The sequence below is a fragment of the Pseudophryne corroboree genome, chromosome 6 (assembly GCF_028390025.1).
Source record: "Pseudophryne corroboree isolate aPseCor3 chromosome 6, aPseCor3.hap2, whole genome shotgun sequence".
Taxonomy (NCBI): Eukaryota; Metazoa; Chordata; class Amphibia; order Anura; family Myobatrachidae; genus Pseudophryne; species Pseudophryne corroboree.
Window position 1 is genome coordinate 840,590,361 of NC_086449.1, and position 19,664 is coordinate 840,610,024.

General features: G+C 47.8%; 1 protein-coding gene across 4 annotated transcripts in view; it reads left to right on the forward strand.

Moving 5' to 3' along the window:
* PLCZ1 (phospholipase C zeta 1) overlaps positions 1–19,664 on the forward strand; it is a 138,762-nt gene that overhangs the window by 16,093 nt on the left and 103,005 nt on the right. For 2 of the 4 annotated variants that reach the window (XM_063930642.1, XM_063930645.1), the window contains exons 2-5: positions 4,805–4,928; positions 10,700–10,964; positions 12,732–12,933; positions 16,956–17,100. In XM_063930642.1, coding sequence (XP_063786712.1) covers positions 4,805–4,928; positions 10,700–10,964; positions 12,732–12,933; positions 16,956–17,100 — 736 coding nt within the window. The remainder of the gene's footprint in view (positions 1–4,804; positions 4,929–10,699; positions 10,965–12,731; positions 12,934–16,955; positions 17,101–19,664) is intronic. The other 2 variants (XM_063930643.1, XM_063930644.1) reach the window with 2 other exon arrangements.

The following is a 19,664-nucleotide window of genomic DNA, read 5'->3' on the forward strand; positions in this document are numbered from 1 at the left end:
TGGTGAGCAGAGTGTCAGAGATGTGAGGAGAGACCGGTGGTGGAGAGCAGAGTGTCAGAGATGTGAGGAGAGACCGGTGGTGGAGAGCAGAGTGTCAGAGATGTGAGGAGAGACTGGTGGTGGAGAGCAGAGTATCAGAGATGTGAGGAGAGACCGGTGGTGGAGAGTAGAGTCAGAGATCTGAGGAGAGACCGGTGGTGGAGAGTAGAGTGTCAGAGATGTGAGGAGAGACCGGTGGTGGAGAGTAGAGTGTGAGAGATGTGAGGAGAGACCGGTGGTGGAGAGCAGATTGTCAGAGATGTGAGGAGAGACCGGTGGTGGAGAGTAGAGTGTCAGAGATGTGAGGAGAGACCGGTGGTGGAGAGCAGAGTGTCAGAGATGTGAGGAGAGACCGGTGGTGGAGAGCAGAGTGTCAGAGATGTGAGGAGAGACCGGTGGTGGAGAGCAAAGTGTCAGAGATGTGAGGAGAGACCAACGGTGGAGAGCAGGGTCAAAGATGTGAGGAGAGACCAGTGGTGAAGAGAAGAGTCAGAGATGTGATGAGAGACCGGTGGTGGAGAGCAGAGTATCAGAGATGTAGAGACCGGTGGTGGAGAGTAGAGTGTCAGAGATGTGAGGAGAGACCGGTGGTGGAGAGTAGAGTGTCAGAGATGTGAGGAGAGACCGGTGGTGGAGAGCAGAGTGTCAGAGATGTGAGGAGAGACTGGTGGTGGAGAGCAGGGTCAGAGATGTGAGGAGAGACCGGTGGTGGAGAGTAGAGTGTCAGAGATGTGAGGAGAGACCGGTGGTGGAGAGCAGGGTCAGAGATGTGAGGAGAGACTGGTGGAGGAGAGTAGAGTGTCAGAGATGTGAGGAGAGACCGGTGGTGGAGAGTAGAGTGTCAGAGATGTGAGGAGAGACCGGTGGTGGAGAGCAGAGTGTCAGAGATGTGAGGAGAGACCGGTGGTGGAGAGCAGAGTATCAGAGATGTGAGGAGAGACCGGTGGTGGAGAGCAGAGTATCAGAGATGTGAGGAGAGACCGGTGGTGGAGAGCAGAGTGTCAGAGATGTGAGGAGAGACCGGTGGTGGAGAGCAGAGTATCAGAGATGTGAGGAGAGACCGGTGGTGGAGAGCAGAGTATCAGAGATGTGAGGAGAGACCGGTGGTGGAGAGCAGAGTGTCAGAGATGTGAGGAGAGACCGGTGGTGGAGAGCAGAGTATCAGAGATGTGAGGAGAGACCGGTGGTGGAGAGCAGAGTATCAGAGATGTGAGGAGAGACTGGTGGAGGAGAGCAGAGTATCAGAGATGTGAGGAGAGACTGGTGGAGGAGAGTAGAGTGTCAGAGATGAAAGGAGACAGCAGAGTTAGATGGCATTGTGGCCTATAGACTACAGATCACAATAAGCTCTGGGAGCAGGATCCGTGAGATCCCTCCCCGCCACTCTCCACTCACGCATGCATGGGCAGAAGAGTAGATACGCAGTTGCGCGGCGACCCCAGGCAAATGAATGATGCTGATGTTCTCACTTTACATGTGGTGAGGACAGGCCAGGAATAGCGCAGTCAGACATTTCGGCGTGGCAGGAAAGGGTGAGGATCGGCGTATGACATTTGTGACTACAGAGTGAAGTGAAATAATGAGCAGAGGATGAATCTGATCCCAGTCTCTGCCCTTTATCTGCTGTAATGAGAAGGCGTCACTCAGACTCCGCTTCTCGATGAGGAACGTGATCTCTCCTGCTGGGGGTGACCCCAAACTCTGATGTATGTAGTGCGCAGAGACGAGCCATGGTGCAGCGCAGGAATAGCATCACCCGTCACTGATTTACTATTTACTGACATTTACTGTGGTCATTCCAGAGACTGGGGAACATGTCACAGCACAGAGGAAGGGATTGTACATAAGTGATGACTGTACAGCGTCCTGCACATGGGATGGGAAGGTCCTGCATATAACATGTGGCACAGCGATCACATCATACATACAGCGTCCTGCACATGGGATGGGAAGGTCCTGCATATAACATGTGGCACAGCGATCACATCATACATACAGCGTCCTGCACATGGGATGGGAAGGTCCTGCATATAACATGTGGCACAGTGTAATCACGTCATACATACAGCGTCCTGCACATGGGATGGGAAGGTCCTGCATATAACATGAGGCACAGCGATCACATCATACATACAGCGTCCTGCACATGGGATGGGAAGGTCCTGCATATAACATGTGGCACAGCGATCACATCATACATACAGCGTCCTGCACATGGGATGGGAAGGTCCTGCATATAACATGTGGCACAGCGATCACATCATACATACAGCGTCCTGCACATGGGATGGGAAGGTCCTGCATATAACATGTGGCACAGCGATCACATCATACATACAGCGTCCTGCACATGGGATGGGAAGGTCCTGCATATAACATGTGGCACAGTGTAATCACGTCATACATACAGCGTCCTGCACATGGGATGGGAAGGTCCTGCATATAACATGTGGCACAGCGATCACATCATACATACAGCGTCCTGCACATGGGATGGGAAGGTCCTGCATATAACATGTGGCACAGCGATCACATCATACATACAGCGTCCTGCACATGGGATGGGAAGGTCCTGCATATAACATGAGGCACAGCGATCACATCATACATACAGCGTCCTGCACATGGGATGGGAAGGTCCTGCATAAAACATGAGGCACAGTGTAATCACATCATACATACAGCGTCCTGCACATGGGATGGGAAGGTCCTGCATAAAACATGAGGCACAGTGTAATCACATCATACATACAGCATCCTGCACATGGGATGGGAAGGTCCTGCATATAACATGTGGCACAGCGATCACATCATACATACAGCGTCCTGCACATGGGATGGGAAGGTCCTGCATATAACATGTGGCACAGCGATCACATCATACATACAGCGTCCTGCACATGGGATGGGAAGGTCCTGCATATAACATGAGGCACAGCGATCACATCATACATACAGTGTCCTGCACATGGGATGGGAAGGTCCTGCATATAACATGTGGCACAGCGATCACATCATACATACAGCGTCCTGCACACATGGGATGGGAAGGTCCTGCATATAACATGTGGCACAGCGATCACATCATACATACAGCGTCCTGCACATGGGATGGGAAGGTCCTGCATATAACATGTGGCACAGCGATCACATCATACATACAGCGTCCTGCACATGGGATGGGAAGGTCCTGTATATAACATGTGGCACAGCGATCACATCATACATACAGCGTCCTGCACATGGGATGGGAAGGTCCTGCATATAACATGTGGCACAGCGATCACATCATACATACAGCGTCCTGCACATGGGATGGGAAGGTCCTGCATATAACATATGGCACAGCGATCACATCATACATACAGCGTCCTGCACATGGGATGGGAAGGTCCTGCATATAACATATGGCACAGCGATCACATCATACATACAGCGTCCTGCACATGGGATGGGAAGGTCCTGCATATAACATATGGCACAGCGATCACATCATACATACAGCGTCCTGCACATGGGATGGGAAGGTCCTGCATATAACATGTGGCACAGCGATCACATCATACATACAGCGTCCTGCACATGGGATGGGAAGGTCCTGCATATAACATATGGCACAGTGTAATCACATCATACATACAGCGTCCTGCACATGGGATGGGAAGGTCCTGCATATACAGGTTGAGTATCCCATATCCAAATATCCGAAATACGGACTTTTTGAGTGAGAGTGTGATAGTGAAACTTTTGTTTTTTGATGGCTCAATGTACACAAACTTTGTTTAATACACACAGTTATTAAAAATATTGTATTACATGACCTTCAGGCTGTGTGTATAAGGTGTATATGTAACACAAATGCATTCTGTGCTTAGATTTAGGTCCCATCACCATGATATCTCATTATGGTATGCAATTATTCCAAAATACGGAAAAATCCCATATCCAAAATACCTCTGGTCCCAAGCATTTTGGATAAGGGATACTCAACCTGTAACATGTGGCGCAGCAATCACATCATACATGTGAATATTCCTTCTTCTTATTACCTAGTATGTATATACAGGGCAGTAGAGAGACGGCCTGGGCCCGGGTACTTTTCAGGGGGCGTGGACTAATCACAGGAGGCGTGGTCATGCACCCTTAGAAAAAAAATACTGATTTTTATTTAAAGTCCCTCCCAGCCACACTGAGGAGAAGAGCTGCAGCTGCTGCCAGGTGAGAGGGAGGGGCCTGGGACCCTCACTGGGCCCCTCCACCAGACACGGGCAATAAGTACCCCCCCCCCCCTCTCTCGGCACACACACGTACTGTAACGCTTTACATATTTATTATTTTTTTTGTATGAAACCTACATGTACTGTCTGTAATATACAGAGACCTATATAATTCTGTGTACTGTTTCTTCCCATGTAATACAATAAGGTATAATAATGTATTTAGGGGTCTGTGGACATTTACTAAGCAGTGATAAGAGAGGGGAAGTGATCCATCAACCAATCAGCAGCTCTGTATCATTTTATAGTATGCAAATTATAGATGTAAATTCTCCACTGGCTCACTTCTCCAATCTTATCACTGCTTAGTAAATGTCCCCCTATGTACTAAGCCTTGGAGAGAGATACAGTACCAGCCAATCAGCTCCTGACTGTCATGCTATAGGCTGTGTGTGACAGTTAGGAGCTGGTACTTTATCTCTCTCCAAGGCTGAGTGCGACATACTGTACTGTACGCATGGCAGGAGGTTCCTTAACGCCTTGCGCACGTGGTTGGAGACAGTAATCTCTCAGGGGTGTGTCCGGGGGAAAGTCACCTACCAGGAAACATTGGACGCTCTTCACAGGATGAACGTCGCGGTTGATGCCGTCCACGCCAGATCCCTATTTAAGGTGAGATGCCTGTTACTATAGTCCCCAGGAACACCGCTTACATATTACCGCGTATGCCTGCTACGTCTGTGTATTTTCTCTTACGATACCAGGGATCCATTTAGTACCATGGGGTATAGACGGGTCCACTAGGAGCCATGGGCACTTTAAGAGTTTGATAGTGTGTGCTGGCTCCTCCCTCTATGCCCCTCCTACCAGACTCCGTTTAGAAAATGTGCCCGGAGGAGCCGGTCACGTCGCTGGAAGCTCCTGAAGAGTTTTCTGCATTTATTTTGTGTTTGTTGTGTTCAGACAGGACCTGGATGGCACCAGCCTGTCTGCTTCGTGGTGACATAGGGGGGTAAACGGCCCAAACTCCTATAGGGTTAATGGTCCCGTTCCTCGCTGACAGGACACTGAGCTCCTGAGGGAGCTATTCGCAAGCCCCACCACGCCGAGCGTACATTCCCGCATCACGCCGCCACCCCTAACAGAGCCAGAAGTGAGAAGAGTGGTGAGTACTAAGCCGGCGTCCCGGTTAGCGGGTCACCGGCCATTATGGCGGCATGAGGGTACGGAGACGCACGGCTTCTAACCGGGGCGGACTGTGTCTCCGGACTCAGTACACAGTGCACATGCAGCGCTTCTGAGGCGGCGAACTGAGTCTCAGTACACTGGCAAACACAGACTTAAAACGGATCTGACTCCATTCTAAGCACTAAATTACCTCAGCCAGTATAAAAAAAGCGGGAAGCCCGCACCACTATGAGCGGATCCAGCAGCTCACCAGCGCCATTTTCCCTCTGCAGTGGACACAGATGCTGACTGACAGGGATGCGCAGCTCCTCCGGAGTGACTCCAGATTACCTCAGCGGTACCAGGGGGTCATAGCAGGGGGGGAGCAATTATTAGTGTACTAAGTCCCCAATCTGGGTACTTGGTCTGCGACCCGGCTAAGCTTGGCATTAGCTATAAGGGCGCTGTGTGCTGGCTCCGTTATACCTCTGTGTCCCTGAAGAAGGGCTCTTTGTAGGTTAATTGTGCTTTTAACCTTTTCCTGTGTGTGTGCTGTCACATTTACATTATGTCAGGCAAAGAGTGTGTTTCATGTACGGCAGAGTGTTCCTCTTCCCCAGGGGTCTCACTACTGGGTACTCAGGGCAGTGTACCTTCTCAGGCTAGTGGGGCGGAACCAGCATGGCTGGATTCCATTAGGGGAATGATTTCCAATATTTCTAATAAATTGTCCCGCAATGAGAAAGAGACGCAATACTTAAGACAGTCTGTGGATGAGTTTATGAGCAGAGACTCCCCCAAACCTTCGTCTTAGACCCCTACCATTTGTCCGCAGAAACGATCTCTGGCCCATATCCTGCAGTCTGACTCTGATGATGAAGGTTCAGACATGGAGGAGGGGGAGGTGGACTCAGAGGTGGAAGGGGGTGCTGCTCTGTCACAGGGAATAGAGGCTCTTATAGAAGCTATCAGAGTTGTTCTGCATATTCCAGATAAGGTGTCAGAGGAGTGTGAGGAATCTTATTTTAATGTAAAAAAGAGATTCTCAGTCACTTTTCCTGTATCAAAGGATCTAAATACCCTGTTTGAAGAACTGTGGGTTAATCCTGATAGGAAATTTCAAATCCCTAAGAGGTTACTCTCATCCTTTCCTTTTCCTCCTGAGGATAGGAAAAAATGGGAATGTCCACCGATAGTGGATGCATCAGTATCCAGGCTGTCACGGAAAATAGTATTGCCTGTCCTGGGTGCAGCCTCCCTGAAAGATACGGCAGATCGTAGAATTGAGACTACACTCAAATCCTTGTACACAGCTGCTGGGGTGGCCCAGAGACCCACTATAGCATGTGTGTGGATCACTAAATCCATTGCTAAATGGTCAGGTAACCTATGAGGAGTTAGATTCCTTATCTAGGGGGGATGTTGTTTTACTCCTGCAACATATACAGGACTCTGCGAACGTTATGGTAGGAGCCATAAAAGAAATAGGCTTGCTTAATGCACGCAACACTGCTATGGCAGTGTCAGCACGCAGGAGCTTATGGCTACGCCAGTGGACTGCTGACGCAAACTCCAGGAAAGGTGTGGAAGGCCTACCATTTACAGGAGAGGCCTTATTTGGAGAGGAGCTGGATAAATGGATCTCCAAAACTACTGTGGGTAAGTCTAAATATCTTCCTTCCGCAGCTCCCACAGCCAGGAAGGCCTACTCAGCTTCCAAACTGCAGTCCTTTCGGACTGCCAAGTTTAAGGGCAAAACCAGAGGTTCTATTACAGCCACCAGAGGCGCTAGAGGTAAACCACGCAATCCAGCAACTGCCGGTTCTTAGGAACAGAGTTCAAGCTCTGCTTCCTCAAAGCCTTCAACATGACGGTGGACCGCTAGGCCTGGAAGACTGGCGGGTGGGAGCCCGACTAAAATTCTTCAGTCACATCTGGACAAGTTCATGCCACGATCCCTGAGTCATAAATCTTATTTCCCAGGGCTACAGACTGGAGTTCTAGGATCTCCCACCTCACAGATTTTTCAAATCAGGCTTACCAGTTTCGCATGAGGCAAGTATAACTTTACAGGACGCCATTCAAAAGTTGGTACAGACTCAGGTCATTGAGCCAGTTACACCTCATCTGCAAAAACAAGGGGTATTATTCCAACTTGTTTGTAGTACCGAAACCGGATGGTTCAGACAGACCGATTTTGAACCTCAAGTCGTTGAACCTGTACTTACGAGTGTTCAAATTCAAGATGGAGTGTCTGAGAGCGGTGATCTCAGGTCTGGAGGAGGGAGAATTCCTAGTGTCTCTGGATATCAAGAAGGCATACCTTCACATCCCGATCTGGCCACCTCATCAGGCTTATCTACGGTTTGTACTGCAGGACTGTCCCAACCAGTTCCAGGCTCTGCCATTTGGTCTCTCCACGGCACCAAGGGTGTTCACCAAGGTGATGGCAGAGATGATGTTTCTCCTCCGCAAACAAGGAGTGAACATAATTCCATAACTGGACGATCTTCTGATAAAGGCGCCGTCCAGGGAGAGTTTGTAGGACAGCATTGGCCTCTCAACCCAGCAACTCCAGGATCACAGGTGGATTCTGAACCTTCCGAAATCTCACCTAGAGCCAACACACAGGCTTCCATTCCTGGGAATGATACTGGACACAGAGTCGCAGAAAGTGTTCCTTCCATTGGAAAAGGCATTGGTGATCCAATCGATGGTTCGGGATGTCCTGAAGCCAACCCGGATATCGGTGCATCTATGCATTCGCCTTCTGGGGAAAATGGTAGCCTCTTACGAGGCGCTTCAGTATGGAAGGTTTCACGCGAAACCTTTCCAGCTCGATCTGTTGAACAAATGGTCCGGATCGCATCTTCACATGCACCAAAGGATCCGTCTGTCGCCAAAAGCCAGGCTCTCCCTTCTGTGGTGGCTTCAGACTTCTCACCTAATCAAGGGTCGACAGTTCGGGATTCAGAATTGGATTTGGCTAAATACAGATGCAAGCCTCAGAGGTTGGGGAGCAGTCACCCAGGGGGTGCAGTTTCAGGGAAGATGGTCAAGTCAGGAGGTCATCCTTCCAATCAACATCCTGGAACTCAGGGCTATATACAACGCCCTTCTGCAAGCCTCATATCTTCTTCAGAATCAGGCCATTCAGGTCCAGTCGGACAATGTGACGGATGTAACGTACATAAACCGACAGGGCGGAACGAAAAGCAGAGCAGCAATGTCAGAGGTGTCAAGAATTCTCCTTTGGGCAGAAAAACATGCTGTGGCGTTGCCAGCAGTCTTCATTCCGGGAGTAGACAACCGGGAAGCAGACTTCCTCAGTAGACACGACCTGCACCCGGGGTAGTGGAGCCTTCATCCGGAGGTGCTCAGGTACTTGACACGTCAGTGGGGATATCCACAAATCAACATGATGGCCTCTTATCTCAACAAGAAGCTCAAGCGGTATTGTTCCAGGTTGAGAGACCCACAGGCAGTGGCGTTGGATGCTCTGGTGACTCCATGGGTCTATCAGATGGTGTACGTGTTTCCTCCACTTCCTCTGATCCCAAGAATTCTCAAAAGAATAAAAATGGAAAAGGTTCAAGGTTCATTGCTCCGGACTGGCCAAGGAGGGCCTGGTACGCGGACCTTCTGGAGATGCTCCTCGAAGATCCCTGGCATATACCTCTTTGCGAGGATCTTCTGCAACAGGGCCCGTTCGTATATCAAGACTTACCGCGGCTACGTTTAACGGCATGGAAGTTGAACGGTGGATTCTAGCCCGGAGAGGGATCCTTGACAAGGTCTCCTGACTATGATCCAAGCCAGAAAGGGGGTGACGTCTAAACATTACCACCGTCTTTAGAAGAAATACGTCTCTTGGTGTGAGAGCATAAAATATTCTGCGATGGAATTTCATCTGGGACGTTTCCTGCTTTTCTGCAATCAGTTGTGGATGTGGGCCTACGTCTGGGCTCCATAAAAGTCCAGATTTTGGCCTTCTCCATTTTCTTTTAGAAGCAATTGGCTTCTCTCCCTGAGATCCAGGCGTATTTGAAAGGTGTTCTGCACATCCAGCCTCCCTTTGTGCCTCCCACGGCACCTTGGGATCTCAATTTGGTGCTGCAGTTCCTCCAATTGTACTGGTTTGAAACGTTACAGGAGGTAGACATAAAATATCTTACGTGGAAGACCGTCACACTGTTGACCTTGGCTTTAGCAAGACGTGTGTCGGAACTGGGGGCGTTGTCTCACAAGAGCCCCTATTTAATTTTCCACGAGGACAGAGCTGAACTCAGAACTCGTCAGCAATTTCTTCCTAAAGTGGTGTCTAAGTTTCACATCAATCAACCTATTGTGGTCCCAGTTGTCACCGACACCTCTGCTAATTCAAAGTCTTTGGATGTTGTGAGGGCTTTGAAGGTGTATGTGAAGCGAACAGCTTGTCACAGAAAATTGGACTTGTTGTTTGTCCTTTCTGATCCCAATTAGATTGGGTGTCCTGCTTCAAAGCAGTCCATTGCGCGCTGGATCCGGTTCACTATCCAGCATGCTTATTCCACGGCAGGCTATGTTCCAAAATCTGTACAGGCCCACTCTACTAGGTCAGTGGGTTCTTCCTGGACGGCTGCCCAGGGTGTCTCGGCTTTACAGCTTTGCCGAGCAGCTACTTGGTCAGGTTCGAACACGTTTGCTAAGTTCTACAAGTTCGAAACTTTGGCCTCTGTGAACCTTCAGTATGGTCAATCAGTTCTGCAGGAACCTCAGCACTTTCCCACTTGGTTTGGGAGCTTTGGTAGATCCCATGGTACTAAATGGACCCCAGCATCATCTAGGACGTAAGAGAAAATAGGATTTTAATTACCTACAGGTAAATCTTTTTCTCATAGTCCGTAGAGGATACTGGGCGCCTGCCCAGCGCTTCGTTCTTCCTGCACTGTTACTTGGTTAATTATTGTTGGTTCAGCGGTTGCTGTTCCTGGTTTATAGTTTGGTTAGCATGGCTTTCCTCTTGGTTTGTGTGCTGGTTCGGAATCTCACCACTATCCTTTTATCCTTCTCTCAAAGTATGTCCGTCTCCTCGGGCACAGTTTCCTAGACTGAGTCTGGTAGGAGGGGCATAGAGGGAGGAGCCAGCCCACACTATCAAATTCTTAAAGTGCCCATAGCTCCTAGTGGACCCGTCTATACCCCATGGTACTAAATGGATTCCCAGTATCCCCTATGGACTACGAGAAAAGGATTTACCGGTAGGTAATTAAAATCCTATTATTCCATTCATCCAGCCGGGCTTTTCCCATATCATTGCTCCTCAGCAGGAACGGGATCCTAACAGAACTGGATTCATTAGCACCGATGCCTTTAGGTCCATCTATGAGGCCTTCGTCTACAGAAAAGAGCTGGTGGATATATTTAAGCAACTCTCCACCAGCCGACGGCTTCTCCCCCCAAAGAAGCTTGAAGACTTCCTGCGGACGGAGCAGCATGAGGCGGGCGCGGATGGAAAGAAAGTGGCAGAACTGATAGAGAAATATGAGCTGTCTATTGAAGGTAGGTACCAGGGGCAGGAGAGGTTACACTGATCCCACCCTACCTGCAGACCCTAAATGTGTGTGACGTAACCCGGAGCCCCCGCACACCACCGCCTGTCCTCCTTAGAAGGTTAGATACCACTCCCCCATTCTCCCATCTTGCTGAAGGCCTCATATTATAACCTGCGGAATATTACGCTTATCATTGGCCGTCGCAGCGTCATACCGTTACCGTCCTCAGCGTTATTACGCAGCATCCTTGTATCACTGCATGATGGCGTTATGGCGTTCTATGCCGAGTAATGTCATTAGGGGACATCCCATAGAAGCTATTAATGGATTAATAGGTCCCAGCTGAATATGAACCGTAGGTGATTTATTGGCGGCAGAAGCCGGGTCACTTTATATAAAAATAAATCAATAATCTTCTTTACGTCCACAGCCATAAGCGCTCATTGTGAGGGTTTAATAGTCGCTTTCATGAATAATGTATCACAGGGCGAGCGCCGCGTGTGGAAAATCACTTGAAGAAGAAATCTCTGAGTGAAGTTTTATCAAGTGATGTAATTAGAGGAAGGCGCGGCGGTCCGGGCTCTGATCCGCTCGTTACAAATAACGATGTTTTTCCTTTTATTAATTCTCTCAGTTCCAGGAGTCAGATGGCGCCCAGAGGTGTGACGTGCAGAGGGACTGTCTTCCAATCACGTTCTGTCTCTTGGCATGGGGGAGGGGAGGCGAGTGGGGGTAGTGTGGTGGGGGGGGGGGGGCAGCATTCAGGATGCACCAGTATTTGGGGAGGGGGGGGGGGGGTACATAGTTATACATCCATATAATGTAACAGGGCTGAATGGGAGCAAGCAGAATGCCTGGCTGCATGGACTGCTTGTGGGAATGTGCACAGCGCATGCTCAGGTAACATATGCACACGTAGATGGCTCTGCAAACCCACAGGTAACAAACAGGCGGCTCTGCAGACTCACAGGTAACAAACAGGCGGCTCTGCAGACTCACAGGTGACAAACAGGCGGCTCTGCAGACTCACAGGTAACAAACAGGCGGCTCTGCAGACTCACAGGTAACAAACAGGCGGCTCTGCAGACTCACAGGTGACAAACAGGCGGCTCTGCAGACTCACAGGTAACAAACAGGCGGCTCTGCAGACTCACAGGTGACAAACAGGCGGCTCTGCAGACTCACAGGTAACAAACAGGCGGCTCTGCAGACTCACAGGTAACAAACAGGCGGCTCTGCAGACTCACAGGTAACAAACAGGCGGCTCTGCAGACTCACAGGTAACAAACAGGCGGCTCTGCAGACTCACAGGTGACAAACAGGCGGCTCTGCAGACTCACAGGTAACAAACAGGTGGCTCTGCAGACTCACAGGTAACAAACAGGCGGCTCTGCAGACTCACAGGTAACAAAGAGATGGCTCAAGTGCACGTGCGACATCTGCCCCATCCGCAGTGCAGCGCTGCGTTACCAAGTGCACGTGTGATATCTGCCCCATCCGCAGTGCAGCGCGGTGTTACCAACTGCACGTGCGACATCCGCCCCATCCGCAGTGCAGCGCGGTGTTACCAAGTGCACGTGTGACATCCGCCCCATCCGCAGTGCAGCGCGGTGTTACCAAGTGCACGTGTGACATCCGCCCCATCCGCAGTGCAGCGCAGTGTTACCAAGTTACTGGCTTTTCCCTCTTGGTTCCCCTCCCTCTCACCATCAGCCCCTATATACAGTACACCTGTCTGTCCTCCTGGAATGTGATAGGTTCTTCCTTCTCTCAGCCAGGAGAGACAACTACATGACGCTCCATGGCTTCATCAGGTTTATGACCTCAGAAGATAATCACATATTTCGGAGGGAGCACAACCAAGTCTATCAGGATATGACTCACCCACTAAGTGACTACTTCATCTCCACCTCCCATAACACCTACCTGATATCCGACCAGCTGGTAGGACAGAGCCACCTCTGGGCCTATGGCAGGTAAGTGACCTCACCCCAATCTGCTGTCAGCTCCAGGGGGGACATGACTTTGTTTGTGGGGGCTGGGCTGAATCCGGTGCTTAATATAAAGTCTTCATATTGGGACTGATGTACTAAGCTTTGGAGAGAGACAAAGAACCAGCCAATCAGCTCCTAACTGTCATTTTTCACATACATCCTGTAACATGGCAGTTAGGAGCTGACGGGTCTGTACTTTATCTCTCTCCACTTTATCTCTCTACACTACTTAGTACATCTGCCCCATTGTCATCTGTTTCCAAATTATCTAATACTGAATCTATGACCTCATTTATTGGTATGGTGAGGGATATAGAACCTCATTTATTGATCTGGTGAGGGATATAGGACCTCATTCATTGGTCTGGTGAGGGATATAGGACCTCATTTATTGATCTGGTGAGGGATATAGTACCTCATTTATTGATCTGGTGAGGGATATAGGACCTCAATTATTGGTCTGGTGAGGGATATATGACCTCATTTATTGGTCTGGTGAGGGATATATGACCTCATTTATTGGTCTGGTGAGGGATATGGGACCTCATTCATTGGTCTGGTGAGGGATATAGGACCACATTTATTGATCTGGTGAGGGATATAGGACCTCATTTACTGATCTGGTGTGGGATATAGGACCTCATTTATTGGTCTGATGAGAGATATAGGACCACATTTATTGGTCTGGTGAGGGATATAGGACCTAATTTATTAGTCTGGTGAGGGATATAGGTCCTCATTTATTGGTCTGGTGACTGATATAGGACCTCATTTATTGGTCTGGTGAGGGATATAGAACCTCATTTATTGATCTGGTGAGGGATATAGGACCTCATTTATTGGTCTGGTGAGGGATATAGGACCTCATTTATTGATCTGGGGAGGGATATAGTAACTCATTTATTGATCTGGTGAGGGATATAGGACCTCATTTATTGATCTGGTGAGGGATATAGTACCTCATTTATTGATCTGGTGAGGGATATAGGACCTGATTTATGGATCAGCTGAGGAATATAGGACCTCAGTTATTGATCTGGTGAGGGATATAGTACCTCATTTATTGATCTGGTGAGGGATAAAGCAACTCATTTGTTGGTCTGGTGAGGGATATAGGACCTCATTCATTGATCTGGTGAGGGATATAGTACCTCATTTATTGATCTGGTGAGGGATATAGTACCTCATTCATTGGTCTGGTGAGGGATATAGTACCTCATTCATTGATCTGGTGAGAGATTTAGGACCTCATTCATTGATCTGGTGACTGATATAGGACCTAATTTATTGATCTGGTGAGGGATATAGGACCTCATTTATTGATCTGGTGAGAGATATAGGACCTCATTTATTGATCTGGTGAGGGATATAGGACCTCGTTAATTGGTCTGGTGAGGGATATAGTACCTCATTCATTGGTCTGGCGAGGGATATAGTACCTCATTTATTGATCTGGCGAGGGATATAGGACCCCATTTATTGGTCTGGTGAGGGATATAGAACCTAATTTATTGGTCTGGTGAGGGATATAGGACCTAATTTATTGATCTGGTGAGAGATATAGTAACTCATTTATTGATCTGGTGAGGGATATAGGACCTCATTTATTGATCTGGTGAGGGATATAAGACCCCATTTATTGGTCTGGTGAGGGATATAGAACCTCATTTATTGATCTGGTGAGGGATAGAGTAACTCATTTATTGATCTGGTGAGGGATAGAGTACCTCATTTATTGATCTGGTGAGGGATATAGTATCTCATTCATTGGTCTGGTGAGGGATATAGGACCTCATTCATTGATTTGGTGACGGATATAGTACCTCATTTATTGATCTGGTGAGGGATATATTACCTCATTCATTGGTCTGGTGAGGGATATAGTACCTCATTCATTGATCTGGTGAGGGATATAGGACCTCATCCATTGATCTGGTGAGGGATATAGGACCTCATTTATTGATCTGTTGAGAGATATAGGACCTCATTTATTGATCTGGTGAGGGATATAGGACCTCATTTATTGATCTGATGAGGGATATAGTAACGCAGTCATTGGTCTGGTGAGGGATATAGTAACTTATTCATTGATCTGGTGAGGGATATAGTACCTCATTTATTGATCTGGCGAGGGATATAGGACCCCATTTATTGGTCTGTTGAGGGATATAGGACCTCATTTATTGATATGGTGAGTGATATAGTACCTAATTTATTGATCTGGTGAGGGATATAGTAACTCATTTATTGATCTGGTGAGGGATATAGGACTAGAATGTAGGGGAAAAACGAGAAGAAATCTGTATTGTTGATGCACTATTGGTCTGGTGAGGGATATAGGACCTAATTTATTGGTCTGGTGAGGGATATAGGACCTAATTTATTGATCTGGTGAGGGATATAATACCTCATTTATTGATCTGGTGAGAGATATAGGACCTCATTCATTGATCTGGTGACTGATATAGGACCTAATTTATTGATCTGGTGAGGGATATAGGACCTCATTTATTAATCTGGTGAGGGATATAGTACCTCATTCACTGGTCTGGTGAGAGATATAGGACCTCATTTATTGATCTGGTGAGGGATATAGGACCTCGTTTATTGGTCTGGTGAGGGATATAGTACCTCATTCATTGGTCTGGTGAGGGATATAGTACCTCATTTATTGATCTGGCGAGGGATATAGGACCCCATTTATTGGTCTGGTGAGGGATATAGAACCTAATTTATTGGTCTGGTGAGGGATATAGGACCTAATTTATTGATCTGGTGAGAGATATAGTAACTCATTTATTGATCTGGTGAGGGATATAGTACCTCATTCATTGGTGTGGTGAGGGATATAGTACCTCATTCATTGATCTGGTGAGGGATATAGGACCTCATTCATTGATCTGGTGAGGGATATAGGACCTCATTTATTGATCCGGTGAGGGATATAGGACCTCATTTATTGATCTGGTGAGGGATATAGGACCTCATTTATTGGTCTGATGAGGGATATAGTAACGCATTCATTGGTCTGGTGAGGGATATAGTAACTCATTCATTGATCTGGTGAGGGATATAGTACCTCATTTATTGATCAGGCGAGGGATATAGGACCCCATTTATTGGTCTGTTGAGGGATATAGAACCTATTTATTGGTCTGGTGAGGGATATAGGACCTAATTTATTGATCTGGTGAGAGATATAGTAACTAATTTATTGATCTGGTGAGGGATATAGGACCCCATTTATTGGTCTGTTGAGGGATATAGGACCTCATTTATTGATCTGGTGAGTGATATAGTACCTAATTTATTGATCTGGTGAGGGATATAGTAACTCATTTATTGATCTGGTGAGGGATATAGGACTAGAATGTAGGGGAAAAACGAGAAGAAATCTGTATTGTTGACGCACTATTGGTCTGGTGAGGGATATAGGACCTAATTTATTGGTCTGGTGAGGGATATAGGACCTAATTTATTGATTTGGTGAGAGATATAGTAACTCATTGATTGATCTGGTGAGGATTATAGTACCTCATTTATTGATCTGGTGAGGGATATAGGGCCTCATTTATTGATCTGGTGAGGATTATAGTACCTCATTTATTGATCTGGTGAGGGATATAGTACCTCATTTATTGATCTGGTGAGGGATATAGGACCTCATTTATTGATCTGGTGAGGGATATAGGACCTCATTTATTGATCTGGTGAGGGATATAGGACCTCATTTATTGATCTGGTGAGGGATACAGTACCTCATTTATTGATCTGGTGAGGGATATAGTACCTCTTTTATTGATCTGGTGAGGAATATAGGATCTCATTTATTGATCACAGCCGTTTCTTTCACTCAACATTGTGTGTGTGTGTTTTGCGTGTCCGTGTGTGTGTGTGTTTTGCGTGAGTTTTGTGTCTATACAGTAGAAGTCACCATGTATCTCTGGGGTCAGACTATTACATCCCAGTAACGACCCATACACGTTTCTGTCATTCTCCTTTAGCGCTCTGATGAGAGGCTGCCGCTGCGTGGAGATAGATTGCTGGGACGGAGTGGACAATGAGCCGGTTGTGTATCATGGATTTACTTTAACCAGCAAAATTTTGTTTAAGACAATCATCTACGTCATCGAGAAGTACGCCTTCGTGGTAAGTCACCCCGTAATGTTACTGTAACGTCATTTTACAAAGTAGGAATCTCTTTAGAGTCCCCTCATCCCGCTTCCATATCACTCACACACACACATTGCAGTATATATATATATATATATATAGTTAAAAGCCCGTCAAAATGATGGTCACTAGGGCCGGATTATAGGTGGGCGGTCGCTACTCACACAGGAGAAGCCGGGTTTCTGGAAGTCCTGCTGCTGGGAGCCGGGGCTCTGTCATGGGGTGGTGGGGGGGGGGGGGGTGTAGTTTGAGCCTTTTATATACTGTATATTAGAGATGAGCGCCTGAAATTTTTCGGGTTTTGTGTTTTGGTTTTGGGTTCGGTTCCGCGGCCGTGTTTTGGGTTCGACCGCGTTTTGGCAAAACCTCACCGAATTTTTTTTGTCGGATTCGGGTGTGTTTTGGATTCGGGTGTTTTTTTTCAAAAAACCCTAAAAAACAGCTTAAATCATAGAATTTGGGGGTCATTTTGATCCCAAAGTATTATTAACCTCAAAAACCATAATTTCCACTCATTTTCAGTCTATTCTGAATACCTCACACCTCACAATATTATTTTCAGTCCTAAAATTTGCACCTAGGTCGCTGGATGACTAAGCTAAGCGACCCTAGTGGCCGACACAAACACCGTACCCATCTAGGAGTGGCACTGCAGTGTCACGCAGGATGGCCCTTCCAAAAAACCCTCCCCAAACAGCACATGACGCAAAGAAAAAAAGAGGCGCAATGAGGTAGCTGTGTGAGTAAGATAAGCGACCCTAGTGGCCGACACAAACACCGTGCCCATCTAGGAGTGGCACTGCAGTGTCACGCAGGATGGCCCTTCCAAAAAACCCTCCCCAAACAGCACATGACGCAAAGAAAAAAAGAGGCGCAATGAGGTAGCTGTGTGAGTAAGATAAGCGACCCTAGTGGCCGACACAAACACCGGGCCCATCTAGGAGTGGCACTGCAGTGTCACGCAGGATGTCCCTTCCAAAAAACCCTCCCCAAACAGCACATGACGCAAAGAAAAAAAGAGGCGCAATGAGGTAGCTGACTGTGTGAGTAAGATAAGCGACCCTAGTGGCCGACACAAACACCGGGCCCATCTAGGAGTGGCACTGCAGTGTCACGCAGGATGTCCCTTCCAAAAAACCCTCCCCAAACAGCACATGACGCAAAGAAAAAGAAAAGAAAAAAGAGGTGCAAGATGGAATTGTCCTTGGGCCCTCCCACCCACCCTTATGTTGTATAAACAGGACATGCACACTTTAACCAACCCATCATTTCAGTGACAGGGTCTGCCACACGACTGTGACTGATATGACGGGTTGGTTTGGACCCCCCCCAAAAAAGAAGCAATTAATCTCTCCTTGCACAAACTGGCTCTACAGAGGCAAGATGTCCACCTCATCATCATCCTCCGATATATCACCGTGTACATCCCCCTCCTCACAGATTATCAATTCGTCCCCACTGGAATCCACCATCTCAGCACCCTGTGTACTTTGTGGAGGCAATTGCTGCTGGTCAATGTCTCCGCGGAGGAATTGATTATAATTCATTTTAATGAACATCATCTTCTCCACATTTTCTGGATGTAACCTCGTACGCCGATTGCTGACAAGGTGAGCGGCGGCACTAAACACTCTTTCGGAGTACACACTTGTGGGAGGGCAACTTAGGTAGAATAAAGCCAGTTTGTGCAATGGCCTCCAAATTGCCTCTTTTTCCTGCCAGTATAAGTATGGACTGTGTGACGTGCCTACTTGGATGCGGTCACTCATATAATCCTCCACCATTCTTTCAATGGTGAGAGAATCATATGCAGTGACAGTAGACGACATGTCCGTAATCGTTGTCAGGTCCTTCAGTCCGGACCAGATGTCAGCATCAGCAGTCGCTCCAGACTGCCCTGCATCACCGCCAGCGGGTGGGCTCGGAATTCTGAGCCTTTTCCTCGCACCCCCAGTTGCGGGAGAATGTGAAGGAGGAGATGTTGACAGGTCGCGTTCCGCTTGACTTGACAATTTTCTCACCAGCAGGTCTTTCAACCCCAGCAGACTTGTGTCTGCCGGAAAGAGAGATCCAAGGTAGGCTTTAAATCTAGGATCGAGCACGGTGGCCAAAATGTAGTGCTCTGATTTCAACAGATTGACCACCCGTGAATCCTTGTTAAGCGAATTAAGGGCTCCATCCACAAGTCCCACATGCCTAGCGGAATCGCTCCGTGTTAGCTCCTCCTTCAATGTCTCCAGCTTCTTCTGCAAAAGCCTGATGAGGGGAATGACCTGACTCAGGCTGGCAGTGTCTGAACTGACTTCACGTGTGGCAAGTTCAAAGGGCATCAGAACCTTGCACAACGTTGAAATCATTCTCCACTGCACTTGAGACAGGTGCATTCCACCTCCTATATCGTGCTCAATTGTATAGGCTTGAATGGCCTTTTGCTGCTCCTCCAACCTCTGAAGCATATAGAGGGTTGAATTCCACCTCGTTACCACTTCTTGCTTCAGATGATGGCAGGGCAGGTTCAGTAGTTTTTGGTGGTGCTCCAG